Source organism: Oreochromis niloticus, linkage group LG5 (genome assembly GCF_001858045.2).
Source record: "Oreochromis niloticus isolate F11D_XX linkage group LG5, O_niloticus_UMD_NMBU, whole genome shotgun sequence".
Taxonomy (NCBI): domain Eukaryota; kingdom Metazoa; phylum Chordata; class Actinopteri; order Cichliformes; family Cichlidae; genus Oreochromis; species Oreochromis niloticus.
In genome coordinates this window covers 4,507,686-4,525,019 of record NC_031970.2, presented here as the reverse complement: position 1 = coordinate 4,525,019, position 17,334 = coordinate 4,507,686, and the positions used below count along the sequence as shown (strand labels likewise).

Genomic DNA, 17,334 nt, shown 5'->3' with positions numbered 1-17,334 from the left:
TGAGCTCCTGAACATCGAAATTCAATGATTGGAGCTGCTTCCTGCCTAGAGGCCGAAGCTGCTTTTCTTTCTTTTTTAAATCCTTTTTTTTTTCTCTTTTTTTGTTCAAGTTGAGATGAATATTTGTTTTTGTACTTGTTTTTTAGCACTCTGTTCCGTGTATGTTGTCACATATATTATAACACATACAAATATTTAACATTTCATTACATTAGTAATTAATTTTATGCATTACTTTACTTTTTATTTTGGTCATAAATTTATTTAAGAAACAAAAAATATGAAGAGAAAAGAAGAATTCCCATCACCAAAGCCTCAGCTCAGGTGTGGAGGCTGTTGTGGAAAATCTAAAATAAAATTGCAACCACCAGGTGAGCATGTCTTTTGAAGTGAGGTTTATTAAAAGAAAAAGAAAAACACTGCAGTGGAGAAAACGTTCAGATCAAACACCAAACAGTTTCCTGATGAAGGACACTGCCCTGAACTATTTTGTACCTTCCCAAACACTCTTAAACAAAGAACATTCCACAGCATATCATATATCCCTATACCTTCAGTCCAGCTCATCCTTGCCTCCCACCCACTCTAAGAAAAGTTACGACCACCTGTCACCTCCCTAAGAGCAGGATATCTGGAGATCTTCAAGTCTACATTGGACCCTCTGTGAAGGTGCAATAAAACCGGGGCCCACTTGTGATAACATCCCACATGCATGCATACAACTAAGTGAGAAAGTCATATTACTATTACTAAGGTGATATGATTAAAATATGTGATGATTACATGACAAAAGAAATCTGCCACCACAAGGTCCACAGAGAGAAAACTACATTTTAAATAAAATTCTCAAAAGTTTCATTTCAGAAATGAGTGCCAAGCCTCTCGTGTCTCTAGTGCTACCCAAGTGTAACATATGTGTTAAATACTTGTGAATTTCACCCAATACACCTTTTTTTTTTGGATTAAATATGTCATTTTTGCATCTCGGTCTCCTGCCTGTGTGATCTGAGTCTGTGTGCGTTCGTGTGTGTGTGCGCTGCGTAGTGACGTAGGCGCGTGCATGTGTGTGCCCCGGTCACAGCTCCTTTCAGCATGGCCGGAGGTAAGTCACTGCCACGTTGCTCTCTGCTAATTAAAGTTTGTTCAGAGCCCAAGCTGCAATGTAAATATAGCCGAACCGCAGCGTTTTTGTTTGTCATTAAGAGATTAATTCGGGGTAAGTTTTGTGGAGGGCGGAGTTCGCTAATATATGTTTTTAATGAGTTTTAGCCGAGAACGCAACTGAAATGCTAGCATGCTAAGTTAGCCTGATCGCTAGCGGCTTGTGAGCGTACTCGCGGCAGTTTTTTTTTAACAGCGTGTACTCTTTTTTTCCTTCGTCAGGAGAGGTGTACTGGCAGACGCATGACACTCACAGATCAGACTATTTCTGTGTTGCAGGTATGGAGATGTTCTTATGTTTTATAGATGCAGTCTTTCATTCATTGTTTTTATGGTACAGTGTTGTATTACCTGTTGGATGGCGGTTATTAATATGATTGTACTGAAGTGTAATGTTTGAATTATAAGCATTAGAATATTGGGTCCTGGTTATTGAATTGTATTTATCTGACTGTTTATTTGTTTTTGAATTATTTTGTTTATTGTTCTTATAAGTTGTTTCTGATGATTTTTCAGTGACATATTATTTATTTTGTGCTTTTTGTTTTTCAGAGCTTAAGTTAATGTTTTAAAACAATTTGTTGTATTTGATTTATTATATTATTGTAGTGTTAATGAAGCTGCAGTCACAGCTCCTTTCAGCATGGCCGGAGGAGAGGTGTACTGGCAGACGCATGACACACACAGATCAGACTATTTCTGTGTTGCAGATGTACAGTAAAGAGCCAAAGATCCAGTACTGTCTCCTGCCTCTTACTTTCACGCCAGAACACAACGCAACAACAACAGGCGTAACACTTGAACGGGTTACACAAGGCCTGACCTAGCAGTGACCAAGGACACCCAAAGATAGGCAACACATTATGTACAGATCAGTTGTTTTATTAAAAACGCTTAAATTAATTACAATATGACATATAAGCTTTAAATTTATAGTTTATAAAATGACATTTGCTGAACAGTATTTGCTTTGGAAAGGAATCTCTCATCTTCCTTTTCCTTTATATTATTCTCTCTTTCATAGAGTCAAAGGATCACACATTAACATTTATCTCTTCCTGGGGAAATACGGACTCTGTACACTTAGCAAGGAGACAAATTAAGTGCCAAACTGCAGATTAGCAATGAAATTATCTGTTTTATTACATTCCAGAGGCTGAGACAGTTAATACTGTGTAGTGAACATTTGTTTTTCCTAATCATGGTCTTTTGTGCATTTGCAGAGTTTGTAATCTTTCAGCTTCCTTCTTGATTGTGTTAAACAACATTATTTTTACATTGGCTTTAGCAAAGCTTATGAATGCTAATGAGACTCTTATTTTTCTACCTCCAAAAATCTGAACTTTCAGTGAAAATATTTTAATATAGTGCAGCTATGAAAACAGCAGACGTTACACAAAATGACATACTGAAAATGTGTTCCCATCTAACATCAGTGTATGAGTTTGATATGTATTGCTGTTTTATGACGACAGCTTCCGTATTATCTCTGGAGTGTGGTTCACTGCACACAAATGCCTTTTCAAGAACTTTCTGAAAGTCTTATCACGTAATCCATAGACTATAGGACTTCCTAAACGAGGGAGAATTTGGTTAATAATAAAAGTGGCAAAGTTTATGTCACTTAGCCTTTCAGGAAAAAAGTATACCAGTAGTTTGATTAATGGAGGTTGCACATAAACCGTTGTACACAACAGCACCTGAAACCCATGAATCAGGATGGTGTTTCTTGCCTTTTTAGCATCTGAATCAGCACATGTAGCTACAAACAAAATTCGGCAGTAAGTGTACAACAGTGTGACCGAAACTACCACCAGAAACAGTGTGTGGGATGCATCCCTCTTCTTTACACTATAGCTGCTCCGAAACACAGCATCTCTGTTGCAGACCACTCTTGACTGTAAGAACTGTGAAGTCTCAACAGCCAAGAGAATGAAGAGATCTGGCAAAATGGAAAGTGAACTTATCGCCCAGATTATTCCAATTACAATATATGTTCTTTTGACTGTACATATGTCGCTGTATCAAAGAGGGATGCAGACAGAAACACAACACTCTGCTGCCATAAAAGCTATATTAAGAGGAGTGTTTTGTGTGGTAAAGATCGCCGGCAAGATGAGTAACAAACAGAAGCAGACGTGGATGGTGTGGAAGGCGTATGAGAAGACGAAGAGGGAAATGCTGGTTGACAGTTGGATGATGTCGTTAAACACCAAGTGGATGAACAGGATGTAGCGAGGGTTCAACCTGAAGATCTAATTTAAAGGACATAATTAAGGATTCGATGAGAGCATATCGTAGGCAGAGGTCAAAACAACACAAAGTTGATTTAAAAAGCCAAATTTTTTCATACAGTGTTACTGTAAAAACATGTACATATTATACTTATAGATTAAAGTATTGCCTCACAGAAACAGTAAATCACATATAAGTGAATAATTGAGTTAGTAGAGACTTTAGAAAAAACCCCCAATGTGCTGCAATTACTAAAATAAAACAAATAAAGCACAGAGAAGATTTTGTTTGTTTCATCTAAATCAGGTGTTTACAAACACCCAAATAATATACAAAAATAAACTAACACTGAAAGTAATAAGGACTACATAAAAAGCAAGAATTTCTAAATGATATTTTTTTTAAAGTACAGCAGGCAAACTCGGCCTGAGCTGAAAACAAAACAAAAAAAATCAACTCAAAATAAAAAAAAATAATAAAGATAACAAAATATGACAACTCTGTGATGGTTAAAGTAAAGTAACAGGCCTACACACATGATACTTGTTGAATGTGTGGATCATGGTGGCATTAATGTAGTTTATGGTGATGCCCAACACAACAACGGCCACATTCTTGCCAACAGTTTTGACAAATGTGTTCCAGTAATTCAAAGTTATTGTGGCATTGCTGTCAACTTGTGTCAAATTCATATCAGCATCCAAAGAACCTGTTTCAGGGGCAAAAAAACAGTCAGCGGTGCAAAATACAGCAAATATGATTTAAAACAGTGTGAAATCGTGAACAGTTCTCTTTTGATTCTTTTTTTTTTTCATTTCGAATAAAAAAAAGTGTGAAGTGAAGTGTGACAGTACTGACCTTGAATGGATTTTGATCGTAATGTGACTGTGGTATTGCAGCAGCCTTTTTATATAGAGTGAGTACACATGGATTGGCGGGTGGGGGTTGATCTACACTGTAAAATATAACTTGTTGTTTCAACTTAAAAATATGAGGTAAAGGGCTGCCTTAAAATTTTAAGTTAAGTCAAGAAATAGAGTTTGTTCTTATAACACAACCAATTGTTATCTTAATGAAAAATCACATGTTGTCTAAACTTTCATCTTAGTTTAGTTGACTGAGATTTGTTAGTCAGTTCAACTCCTTTAATTGTCATTTTTACTTGGGAAAACCCTTTCAGCTAAATTAAAATAATCTATTGTTTAAACTCTTGTCCTAGTTCAGTTGACTTGGGTTTTTTAGTTAATTCAAATACTTTAGTAGTTCTTTTAACTTAGGAATCTATTTTAGCTTAACTAACATAATCTGTTAGCTAAGTTGATTTAAGTTTATTAATTAACTGAGCTCCTTAAGGTAGCTGAGTGAACTTGTAAATCAGTTTCATTTTAATTATCAGAGTTGATTGACTGGATGTAAAGAAAAATGTGTATTAAACATCTTAAGTTTTGTTTTGTTTTTTTAGCTTTCTAACATCCATTTCAGCAAAACTACCTGTTAGGTTTATCTTAGATCTCAGGTTTAAATACCTACATTCCTTTAAATTAATTTTCTGTTGTTTACAGAAAAAAAAATAAAACCCCACAGATTCCATTAAAGTCTATCTGATCATTTCATACAGAAAGTTTGTTTTAAGAACATGACAAGACAATTACTCATGAGCACCCAACATTCACCATTTATTGTGCCATCTTAGTCATCTGAGAAACAGAAAAATCAGTGACGTAGCTCATCAGGCTCACAATCCATCAAAACTCAAAGGCTGCTCCCTGTGAAACAATAAATTTGAACTTGGTCTTGAGCCCAGTTTGGGTGAAGATTAAATTCTGACCAATACTCTAGGAGCAGTAGTGATTCTTGTGAAGTAACAACATAAAGTCTGCATTAATGTAATGTATCAACGGGACACTTGCTATTTTAGAAAAGTTATTCTTTACATTTACAAAATTTTTAAACTTCATTGTGCTCAGTCACACCTGTTAGCATAAAACTTGAAATATTAAAATAGTACAAAACCTTTGATAAGTGACAGTAAAGATCAGTTTATAACAACTAAGACATCAAACTCTTGTATTTGTCTTCGTTTACAATTGCAACAAATTCCACAGAACCAATACCTCTGAAAATGAGTGCATGCTTCTGAAACATTTGATAATATGGATATTTCAGAAACATCAGTTTGAGTCTGCTCAATTGCAAAACAAAGGAAAAACTACTGACTTGCATGAGATAAGCATCTGCAAAGTCCAGCATTATATTGTTGTTCACATAAGTTTCTTAAACCATGAACAAATGAGTAATTGTCTAATCTGGAATGTAAAGTGTAGTCATTTAGTGACATACAAAAGTGAGAATGAGAACTTGCAAGAATAAAAAAACAAACAGTAAAATAAAAACTGTCCTTAACACTAAGGAACATACAATTACAGTTCTGCATGGCTTTCTGCAAGAGTCTGTTTCTTAGACCATGCACTAGTGAGATGCACTGCCTTCCACCAATGTTCATTAGGATGTTCTGAATGACTTCAAAGATGTCCTTAAGTTCCTTTGGATAGTCTATGTTGAGGGCAAAAAGAAGGCCCATCAGCATGGAAATGGCACTTGAGACATCCCTCAGATTAGACAGGATTACTGCCGCCTCAAGGACAACCAACACATCGATGATGTCTTCTTCTTTCACCATCGCAATGCCAACTTTCATCCTCTTAGAAAACGTGTCTTCAATACCTGTCGGCTATAAAAGGGTTCAAAGACAAAAAAAAAAAAAAAAATTACACAATTACAATTACACAATATCCCTTGTGCTTAAGAATTCATGTCTTTCCAAAGAAGAGCCATACTGATGCTTTGGATGATGGTGATTGGCTTTGGGTAACACTTATTAGTTGTTAAAGTTTTTTCAGAATGAGATATGCACCCCCATGTTACAAATCCATTTCTTGCTTTAAACAAAGACCATGTTCATAAATAACTGAGCATGTCTTCAATTGCAGAATTCAAACAAAATTTTCAATTTAAATGGTAAATGTCCTGTATTTGTATAGCGCTTTACTAGTCCCCTAAGGACTCCAAAGTACTTTACACATTCAGTCATTCACACACATGGGTGGATGACTGAATCGTGACTCAAGAGTTGACAGTTCGTCTTATAATTGGAAGGTTGCCGGTTCGAGCCCCGGCTCCGACAGTTTCAGTCGTTGTGTCCTTGGGCAAGACACTTCACCTGTTGCCTACTGGTGGTGGCCAGAGGGCCCGGTGGTGCCAATGTCCGACAGCCTCGCCTCTGTCAGTGCACCCCAGGGCGGCTGTGGCTACAATGTAGCTTGCCATCACCAGTGTGTGAATTTAAATCTAGTTATGCTAAATATTGGCTGTGCTCTAAACCAAATCTGGCTGAGAATACATGAAATGTGCAAACTGCAGCTACACTACAGGATCAGATTGTGGCTCCATAGACAATGCTTCTTTAATCAGTTTATTGATTAAAGTTTATTTTTCCCCTATATTAACAGCATGAAAAAAGAGCATATAGACGTGGCTGAACAGGTTGCATAATTGGCACTGAATATCAACATCCACCTTTACCCAGCTGCCCAATGACTCTCAGCCAGTAACCTTTAATTGCTTACCCAGTCTACACAGTCTCTTTTCCAGGGTCCAGGACATTTCACCAAAGTATTGCCCCCCACAGCTGTAGCAGCCACTGCAGCCCCTTAAATACCCTAATATCTCTGCCATTACAATATACAATGTGAGAAATCAAACGTAAAGCTGAAGTGAACAGTACAGCAGCGAAATGTCAAAGACCCTGGTGAAGACATGAATAAACACAAGACACTAATAATATCAATGCTAGCTTGCCAGTTAGTTTCTCTGAAACCCAGACCAAATCCAGTGTCAAAGATCTTGTAATAATACATTTGGTGAGGAAAAAGTACACATGTTATCATGTGGCATCTGTTGTTTCATAGATGCCACATGTTTCATTTAAAATCCACTGTGGTGCTGTCATTATTAAATTTACTAAAAGAAACAATGCTAACCTTCACAGTCTTGAAAGTGTGTGAGGGCTCTTCCTTTAGAAAATGAGGTCCTCTGTCCTCTTCCTTTGTGTAGGGCTCTGGTCAAAGAAGTCAAAAAGAAAACAAAAACACTTTTTAAACAGTGTTTATAAAGCATGTAGACAGCTCCAAATTCACAGCTTTTTGATACATAATTCCATCAATATATGATTGTCATTGGAGATTTTGAATCAGGCTTATCAGGACATTCAAGTAGAATATGATATCCAACCTACCACCAATATACATAGATTCTGTAAAAGTTACCACACTAAATGTCCAGTTGTGAAATATGATGACAGACTTTACTTATCAGCTTTCTTTCAATGAGTTCATCAGTTGAACTGGATAACCTAAAACTTAAACAAAGGAGAACATTTCGCAGTTGAACACTTACATCATCTCCGAAGCATTTTATGAGCCTAGTTAGCCCTCCTATGCCGCTCTTGATTTTGTACAGCTCCACGAACCTCTCCATAATGGTCAAGCACAGCAAAAAGGAACCCTTTCAGGTCAACAGATGTAAGACGGGCACATTCTGCTTCAACCTGAGCAACAGAGGAAGAGGGGTGGAGAGTACAGGCAGAATAAAAAAAGATTCTTTGAGACCCAAATTTAAGCAAACAGTCATCTGAGGCCCATTAGAGAAAACACAAACACACAAAAGCAAACAAACAAAAAGATGCACTTTACCTGCCGTTCAGCAAACAAGGAAGTTCAGAGAACAATAAGCTCTGTCTTGAAATCTTTTAAAGTAGAATGATTGTGAAAATGACTTATGTGATGTAAAACTTTAGTAAACGTGCGATTAAAAGAACACTGAGTAAAAGGACAAGTAACAGTTTCCTTATTCCTCAGATGTTTACCTTGATGAGCAATACTGTTTTAGTCCAACTGCCTCATTAAAGTTACACAACAGGCTTTTTACATTAAAGCCAGCAAGTCCATTACATACTCCCTTTTTAGATCTGAAATACTGTGCAGATTCTGTGTATATGTAGTGGACAGCAATTTACCCCAAAGAGTGCAAAGTTTGCAAGTCCACCTCATTTAAATGACAAAGACAGATGTGATCATCTAGACCTGTGAAAATAAATTAATGACAAACTTGCAGTTATGGATGTTATTACAACCACAAGAACCTAAACAGTCTGCTCCATTGCTTTTGTTAATGAATCACTTGTTGGTAACAGGTCTGAATATTTAGTTTATGCACCTGCATGTGATCATCAATAGTGCCATATTACTTCTTAAGAAGTACCCTGACACTACAATCTTTATATCATTTGTTCTACAGAGCTATTAAGTTACAATATAATCTGTGGTGTTTCCAGTATGACAAAATGCACAAATTGTAACTTACCATTTGACTCCACTGACAAAAATAAATCCCCAGCATCAAGTTTGGCTTCACAGACCTAAAATAAGTAAAATAAAAATATATGTTATAATTATATTGTTTTCGCCATTTATTCATGTTGCTAATTTTCTGACATATAAACAATGTTAGTTTTGTTACAATACAGAGAATGCAGTTTAATTAAAAGGTAAATTATGCAAAAAAAAAAAAACTTCTGCAGTATACCATGCCAAAAATCAGTGTCTCTGATGCCAATTATTTTATCACTACAGCTCTTTTAGTATGGAAACTCACACAAACTAGTCATACTGATCACAAGAGTTCAAAAATAAGTCAAAATAGTGAGCTGTTGTTAAGCATAAAGCATTTCAGGGTAACAAATAACTGCACAATAGAATTAAAGCAAAAAAATAAACACACTGGAGGACTATCTGATAAAAACTAATATAATGCTGGTTTGTAGACCATATTTTGTCTCAGTCCTCAGTGCACTCTTGCAGCTTAGCATGCAGCAGTTAATAACAACTTAAGTGATTACATAGGGGTAAACAGGTGACAACAAGCATCGGAGTCCTGCCAAAAAGTTCTTTTTGAACCCAGTCAGTTATTGGAAATATTGCCAAAATGAACTTCCACCAAAATACAACAGCCTGTGAACTTGAAAGAAATTTACAAGGACAGAGACAATATGAAATAAGCTTTATTAATTAGCTGAGTTAGCTTGCTAATATCGCAACAGTGGTTGAGTGCACAACCTTAAAGCTAGCGGCACAATACTTGTGATTTGGTCAGTGCCACATTAAACCCATAAAAAAGGCCATATGTCAGTTTATTAGGTCAAGTTTGGTCATGACATACAAGCTGGACCTTGTCCGCTAAAGCTACATTAGCTAAAGCAAACATTTCGGTAAAAGAGAAAAACACACATCATGCCATAGATTCAAAACATGTTCCAACTTTTGTAGCTCTCTTTCCTTATAGTTATAACCAATGTTACTCACCTTGAAAGCATATTCCAAAGAAGACGATTAGAAAACGTCCAAGTAAAGTGAGCATGTCGTTAACCGCCAATTCCCCATGATGCACCTCGGTAGCAGTCACGTGAGGCAGTTTTGAATCCTGCTGTGCTCAACTTACCCACATTGTCAAGTTCACATAAGTTTCTGATTTAGCTGGACATGAGTTTTCAAGTTAGCTTTTTTTGGTGTAATTGGGACGTTTTTAACTTGTAATTCTATGTTATAACAACAACTTCAGTCATCTATCGTCAAACTGATATAGAATAATATGTTGAAATAACAAACATCTAGAATTACATTTTACAGTGTATGATAGATGTGTGCACAGTTTATCCAAAGCCCAATGAGATCTGAGAATTTTTAAAAATAATTCTAACTCATACATTAGATAAATTCTTACTTCCTAAAAAATCCCAACATGAAGAGAACAATGAGGAGGAGAATACAACAGGCAGGGATTTTTGTGATTGTGTAGCTCATGACAAACATTCACACAGTCACACGAAACATGCCATTGAACACCATGTAAAATAAAAAACTGGGCACACATGCGATGCCATGCGGGTGCATCTGCCTTCCCTGCTGCGGCACCGCCGACCACGCACCCCTATTGCCCGACTGCGGCCAGGAACCACCCGTCCGAACCTACTCCCTTTCCCTGTGAGTGGGAGAGGGAATCAGCCCGGAACGTCGGCGCCCCTGGCACCTGGCCCACTGACTGGGAGGTGTGAGTTCAGGTGGCTGCCTGCGGATCCAGCGGTGCCGGGAAAGCTGGTCTGGAGATTGGCCACGTGGCAGGTGGACGCAGCACGGTAGGTGTGGTTGTGAGCCCCAGCTCACAGGCAGTTGGGCCGATGTCCAGCGTGCATGATCAACTGGTGTGCTGGCCTCTAGTGGAGGTGAGGCCAATCAGGGCAGCACGCCGACCTCAGGCTTGGCGGGGCCGTTGCACCCCTCACCCTCTGGCCGAGCAGGCTCACCTGGCACGGGGACCTCCGACTCCTCGTGCAGCTCGTCCACCACCGCTGCTCCCGGCAGGAGCAGCCTCTTGCGCACCTTGTCCACCTCCAGCAGGCGTGGACCCTCATGCACCTCCTCCACCTCCGGCTGGTGAGGCCCCTCGCGTGCCTCCTCGACCTCCACCTCCAGCTGGTGAGGCCCCTCGCACGCCTCCTCGACCTCCACCTCCAGCTGGTCCAGTCGAGGACACGCTGATCACGCTGCGGCCGTTCTCTGGGGAACTGGAACGGGTGCTGGCTCCTGCCGGGCCCAAGCCGCTCCCACCCGAGGAGTAAGTACAGGTGTGGAGGCAGGCTGCGTCCCAGCTGGTCTCACCTTTGGGGCCAGCACAGGCGCTGGACCAATCTGGACCTTAGTCCCGTGCAGTTGAGGCTTGCAGGTGGGGGTCGAGGCGGTGTCGGCCAGAAACCAATGCCAGCTGCCAGACTTGCTATAAACTGTAGGTTGCGCTTGGATCGGTCCTGCAACTCTTTCCACTGGCGGCGAGACACTGCTGCCTGTTCCCGCTGTGTCGCCGCCATTTCGGCCACCATTTTCACCCCCGCCTCCCTTTGCTGGCCCAGTCCCCCCTCCTGGGTTTCAGCACCACTGTAAATGACCACGGCAGACCCGACGACGTGAACATGCTTTCCAGCATCTTTATTCTTTTATTTACCCGTTGCTGTCATGTTACATACACAGCTGCAGCTTTCCAGCTTGCAGCTGAACACTTCTACAACAACATCAATAGTAGGCAGAGCACAGATTTTAATCTGGTGAGGTGTGATTGCGATGTCGCGCAGGTGCGTCCACCTTCCCTGCTGCGGCACCCCTGACCACGCCCCGCCACATACACAAATTAACAATGTAAAAACCATAAATATATAATAATACCAATTAATACATAAGACTAATCAAGCTATCAAGACTTTTATTAGATGTTCATGGCATTTCCAACTTACATGACTGAATGAACCGAATAGAGGTATAGGGCAAGGCGTTCACTCTACTTATTTTGACGGTCTGATTTATGTACGGTGATTTTACACAACAGATTCCCTTTCAAGAACTTCCTAAAAGTCTTGTCACGAATGCCGTAGATAATGGGGCTGATGGATCGTGGCAGTATTTGCACTGTAACATAGACCACAAAGAGGGAATCAGTGTAATTTGTAGGGAACCATTTCTGCAGAGCATTTGTTACGTGAGGAGCTGCATATGTTGCCATGCACAGCAGCAGCTGAAACCCGTGCAGGAGGATTGTGTTTTTGGCTTTCTTGGCATCTTTGCTCGCTGTTTTTGCAGTGAATAGGATCTTTAAGTAAGTGTAAATGATAGTAACCCAAACTATAACTAGAAACACTGCATATGTGATATCCCTCTTCTGGATGATGAGGGGATGTGGGAAGACAGTGTTTCTGAGGCAAAACACACGAGAATGAAAAAAATCCAGGGGTTCTGTGGCCAGGGTGATGAAGAGATCAGGAAGGACAGACAATGTTGTTGTCATCCAAATTAAACTGATCAAGATTAAAGTTCTTTGGACGGTGCAAATTTGAACATGGCGCAAAGGGAAACAGATGGCTATGTAGCACTCCACTGCCATGCAAGCCAGGTTCAGAGGGGAATTTTCAGTGGTGAAGAGAGCGAGCAGCATAAAGATGCAGCAGACGGAGACATTGAGTTTGTAGATGGTGTAGCTGATGATGAACAGGATGGCAGTCAGCATCACTTGGACCATGTCATTGATCACCAGGTGAATAAAGAGGACATACCTGGGATTCTTGTAGAAAATCTGGAGAGGTGTAGAAAGACAATTTTTGAAAAAATTCTTTTCAGCTATGATATGATTTGATATGTAAGGCATCTTTGCTTTGAATAGTGCCCCTACAACAAGCAGTAGAAAATGATGGATATCGTTAAATGGTGCCATTTCTTTAGAGAAATGTAGACACCATAGATACTGGTTGCATCTCACCATATGCATGAGATGTCATTGAACGTTGATGCTTTGACACACTGGTTGTGTCTCCAGATTAGCTTTGATTTTGTAAGACTTCCACCTTGTTCAAGTCTTCCTGTTAAAGAGATTTGATTTCACTGGGACTTTATGGTTATTAAAGGTGAATGAAAACAAATAATGAAGGTATTTGCAAATGTAATTGTAGCTGCATAACTCACAGGACTCTCTAAGATTTATATCCCATTTAAAGCTTTAAGCTGATTATGTAAGTGGTCATGAAAGAAAGACTACTAGACCTGGTGTTTGCAGAAGGTGTGAATGAGGGTGGCATTGACGTAGCTGATGGAGATGCCAAGGACCACAACAATCAAATTCTTGGTCACAGCTTTAGGAAATGAGTCTCGATACTGTAAGACTACAGTCACATTGGCAGATGATGCATTCATCTCTTGACAGCTGAAAAAAAACCAGTAAATATTATATTTTTAAGCAATAAGTAATATTTCCATCACATTTCCACGGAGTAATTCACAAGTGCATGAAAATAAAGTGTGCGTCACTGGAGTCATTACTATATCAGGTTTTAAATTTGTGATTAGAATGGTAAAAGTGGTATTTTGTCCTTTTGGCAAACACATTACCTGACAGTACAAGTGCACTGACCAGGTGAAAAAGTCTGTAACCATCAGTCTACAAAAGTATTACATAAGCAGCTTGAGACAACTGTTACTATGATTTGGTTCTATATCAAGAAAGTTTCATTAACCAATTACACATTTACTTACAATACTATCATAGTTTCATCATTTTATCATTGTATCACTTTTAAATATCAAGGCTATCATGACATCCCTAAAAGTTATGAATTCATCAGTGTAAAAGATGACATTCTAGCTACAAAAACCAACACAGTGAGGAAAACATTAAAAAGGCACAATTCAAAGAAAGTTAAAGTGCAGGTTATATGAGGAAATGCATCTGTATAAATAATCTTTTAGGATGAGACTTAGAGGAGATGACCATCTCAGCTGACCTGATTATGGATTACAACAAAAGATTTTAACAAAACAACAAAACAACAATACCATGTTGTTTATAATTTTATCAATCCTTTAACCAAATGACCATAGAGCATAGAGCCCTTGTTGAGTTGCAAGTTTGATTTGATATTCACTTTTATTCTTGTGTTATTAGTGCCTTTGACCTGTTAACATATTCACTACTTTGTTAATGGTCTTAAAATTTAATGTCTTAACCTGCTGTTTTATTGTGAAGCACTTTGGTATACCATTGGTTTTTAAATGTGCTATATAAATAAAGTTGTATTGTATTGTATTGACCCTGATGGTAAAGTTACTTTGAAATGATTATGATAATACTAGTAATATTAGTAATACTAAAACAACTAGAGACAATTTTATGATATAAAATAAAAAATAAACATACATGAACATTTAAGGCTAACCAAAGCTGCCAAAACAGACACACATGTGGTATTGCTTTTTCCCCCACGTTGTTTTACATCGCAGAACTTGAAAAGTTTTTTTCTTACAACCTTTGAAATGACCATGCAGTAAAAACAACACAAGGAAGAAAACCTCACTTGCAAACCTCTGAAATGATCTATATAACAACTATAATTTTAACATTGAACTGAAGCATGATGATAGAAGGGACTATTTAATTTAATTTTGATTATTGTTTCATCAAATTTTTTTCTAAACTTTGAAGTGTAAAATAATGACGAGCTCCTTTAACACTTTAGTGTTTTATCAGCTAAAAACCCTGTTTTACACATTTAAAAACAATATTTTAAAGAGCTGCAGTTTGCAAGAAGAGCTCAAACAGGCCTATATAATGTACATTTGCATATACATCATATACATCACATACATCATTCATGACAATGTTGTCAGAATACAGTTCAAAGCAAAATGTAGATGGAGGTGGTACTTGCCTGATTGCATCTAAACACCAACATAAGGCAGCCGATAATCTTATACAGGTTTATGGTGTCCTGGGATTCCTTGGGTGTGTGCACCGGATAAGATGCTCCGTTTACAAACATGGGTTGTTGTATGAATATGGTTAGCATTGCATGTATGGTTCTTATTAAATTTATTAGAAAATCTGTCATAAAAACAAGAAAACACAAATATTTTAGAATTTCATCTCAAATTGTCTTCTTGGCAATAACAAGCTGTTGTTGTGCACAAATTTGAATTGGCACACTGGACTTTTTGTGGACCAGTTTTTGTGTTTAGGAAAAGCAAGTAAATAATCATAATTTAACCAAAACTAATAATGTGCTTTACAATTTATTTTGCTTTTTCTAAAACAGTGTGGTTATACTGTTTGGAGTATGGCTTTTGGCTCAGCTACAGGGGAGGGTGGCACAGCAGTGTTACAATCACAATCATATTTATTGTCAAGTTGTCTTGTTGCCATGATACAGAAAGAGTGGTGCAGAAATAGAATATAGTGTAGTTACAGTATATAAAATATACACATACACATAAAAGGTGTACACACTAACTACCTGCATATATATAATATACATAAAAATAATAAATAGCAGTTGGAAAGTTTTTTGGGGGGAGTGGTGCACTAAATGTAGCTGGAACATATTGTGTGTGTGGGTGTGCACAAAATTATTATAGCCTGACACATTAACTGAGTAGTGAGACGGGTTAGTGGGTGTTGTTGAGTAGTCTGACAGTCTGGGGAAAGAAACTGTTCTGGATTCTGATGGACAACAACCACCAGCCAGAGGGGAGTGTCACAAACAGTTTAATGCTGGGTGTGGTACTCACTGAGCCCCCAGCACTTGGGCTCTTGATGGCTCCGGGGTATCTGACTGGGCGCTCTTTGGGAATGAATGCGTGTCGCTGGTGTACATCCTGCTCGGAATGTCAGCTGGTGAACCAGCCGGCCAGCCTAAGAGCGCCGTCACGCCCATTACCGTTAATGGAGGTCCAGTTTGAACACAAGATTTCCTTTATCCTATAAATAAAGATTTTATACTGATGGGAGTGGTCTTTTCTAGGACGATATTTTAGAACAGATTTTGGACAAATGGCTAATCTAAAGACTTAGAGAATCCGTAACAAGAAGCAGTGAAGTTATACTCCCTCAAACAGACTATGTAATTGGTTCTATTTGTTTGTTTGTTTGTCTGTTTGTTAGCAGTCAAGAAGTCCACAGTTTTCAAGATATCCTTTTTAAATGTTGTGTGATGGTAGATATGAAAAACACCTCGCAGTTATTTTATTTTGGTGAAAATCTGGTCAAGGTCACACCAGTTGTGAAAATCAGTAAAAACTTTATATTACTCTCAGGTCTTTAAACATCATCTTCAAACAGTAATGCAAGGCTATGGCAACATTAGTACCTAGGCTGGTTAAGATTTTGACCTTGACCTTCATTGTTAGCGCCCAAGGCCAAAGTTGACACTTAAAAGAAATGCAAGAAACCATTCCTTTACATCAGCGGTCCCCAGCCTTTTTTCCGCCATGGACCGGTTTAATGTCAGACAGTATTTTCACAGACCGGCCTTTAAGGTGTCAAAATAAAATGATACGACCAAGACAAAAACGGTGGTATTTTGTAAATATAATAATAAACGCAAATTCATTGTGTAAACGTGTAACTTTATTAGCAGCGTCCTCCTGAAATGTGCCAACAGCATCAGTGGCGTGTCCAGCGGGGTGGCCTGGCCACCCCCCAACCAGACTGGCCACCCCAGGTGCCACCCCGAAGCTAAAACAATAAAGTTCAGTCAAATATCAAATGTACGATTATGGTTTCACAGTGAAGGTCAGATATCCGAGTGTAAGTGAATGCAGCATCAGCCTCTGCACTATGAGCATCACGTTAGCAAAGGAAGGAGAGCCAAGCACGAAAGACGGCACCGCAGAAAACAACTTTTCGGCGAAAGAAAATGAGGACAGAATAAATGTCCCGGTAAGTAATATTACATTCGTTGAGTTTAGTAAAGTTCGGTGAAATTAGAATACCAAGGAAAAAATAACACTTAAAGTATTATTGCAACCATCGAATATTTCAGACAGTAGGCTAGGGGGGGAGGGGGGGAGGTAGCATGACAGTTATGAGTTATAAGATATAATCCAAGTTATAACATTGCTGTATGGAGCTGCAGATTTGGTTGCAGGTTAACATAGCTGGACTGGCCATTAGGCATACCGGGCATTTGCCCGGTGGGCTGATGACTTATTTTATTTTTTTTGTAACGGCATGAACAATGAGAGGTGGTGGATTGGCCAGATGCTGGCCGATGTGTAAAACTAACTCAGCTGTTTGGTGGTGGCTATTGCGGAGCTTCCACAGAAGCCAGCAGGTGGATGAGGGAAGGGGAGGCAGGAGGAGGAGAAACCCGAGGCGGCCGCCGGTCCGAGCGTCAGGTGAACTGAACTTCAGGTAAGAAGTTATGACCTGCAGTCTATCTGGGTCAGATATAAACCAAGTTTAGGTGGAGTTTATTTTCTTTGTGCTGACTTTTTACAGTCAGTTACAATAACT

General features: G+C 38.9%; 1 protein-coding gene and 1 pseudogene across 1 annotated transcript; both read right to left on the bottom strand.

Moving 5' to 3' along the window:
* Window positions 1–2,624: 2,624 nt before the first annotated feature.
* On the bottom strand, window positions 2,625–4,088 carry LOC100705517 (odorant receptor 131-2-like; annotated as a pseudogene).
* A 7,750-nt stretch (window positions 4,089–11,838) lies between these two features.
* LOC100705779 (odorant receptor 131-2-like) lies at window positions 11,839–13,241 on the bottom strand. The gene is made up of 2 exons (XM_003451889.1): window positions 13,092–13,241; window positions 11,839–12,627 (listed from the first exon to the last, which is right to left on the bottom strand). The coding sequence occupies exons 1-2, from the start codon at window positions 13,239–13,241 to the stop codon at window positions 11,839–11,841; spliced, it is 939 nt and encodes a 312-aa protein (XP_003451937.1).
* Between the last annotated feature and the right edge of the window lie 4,093 nt (window positions 13,242–17,334).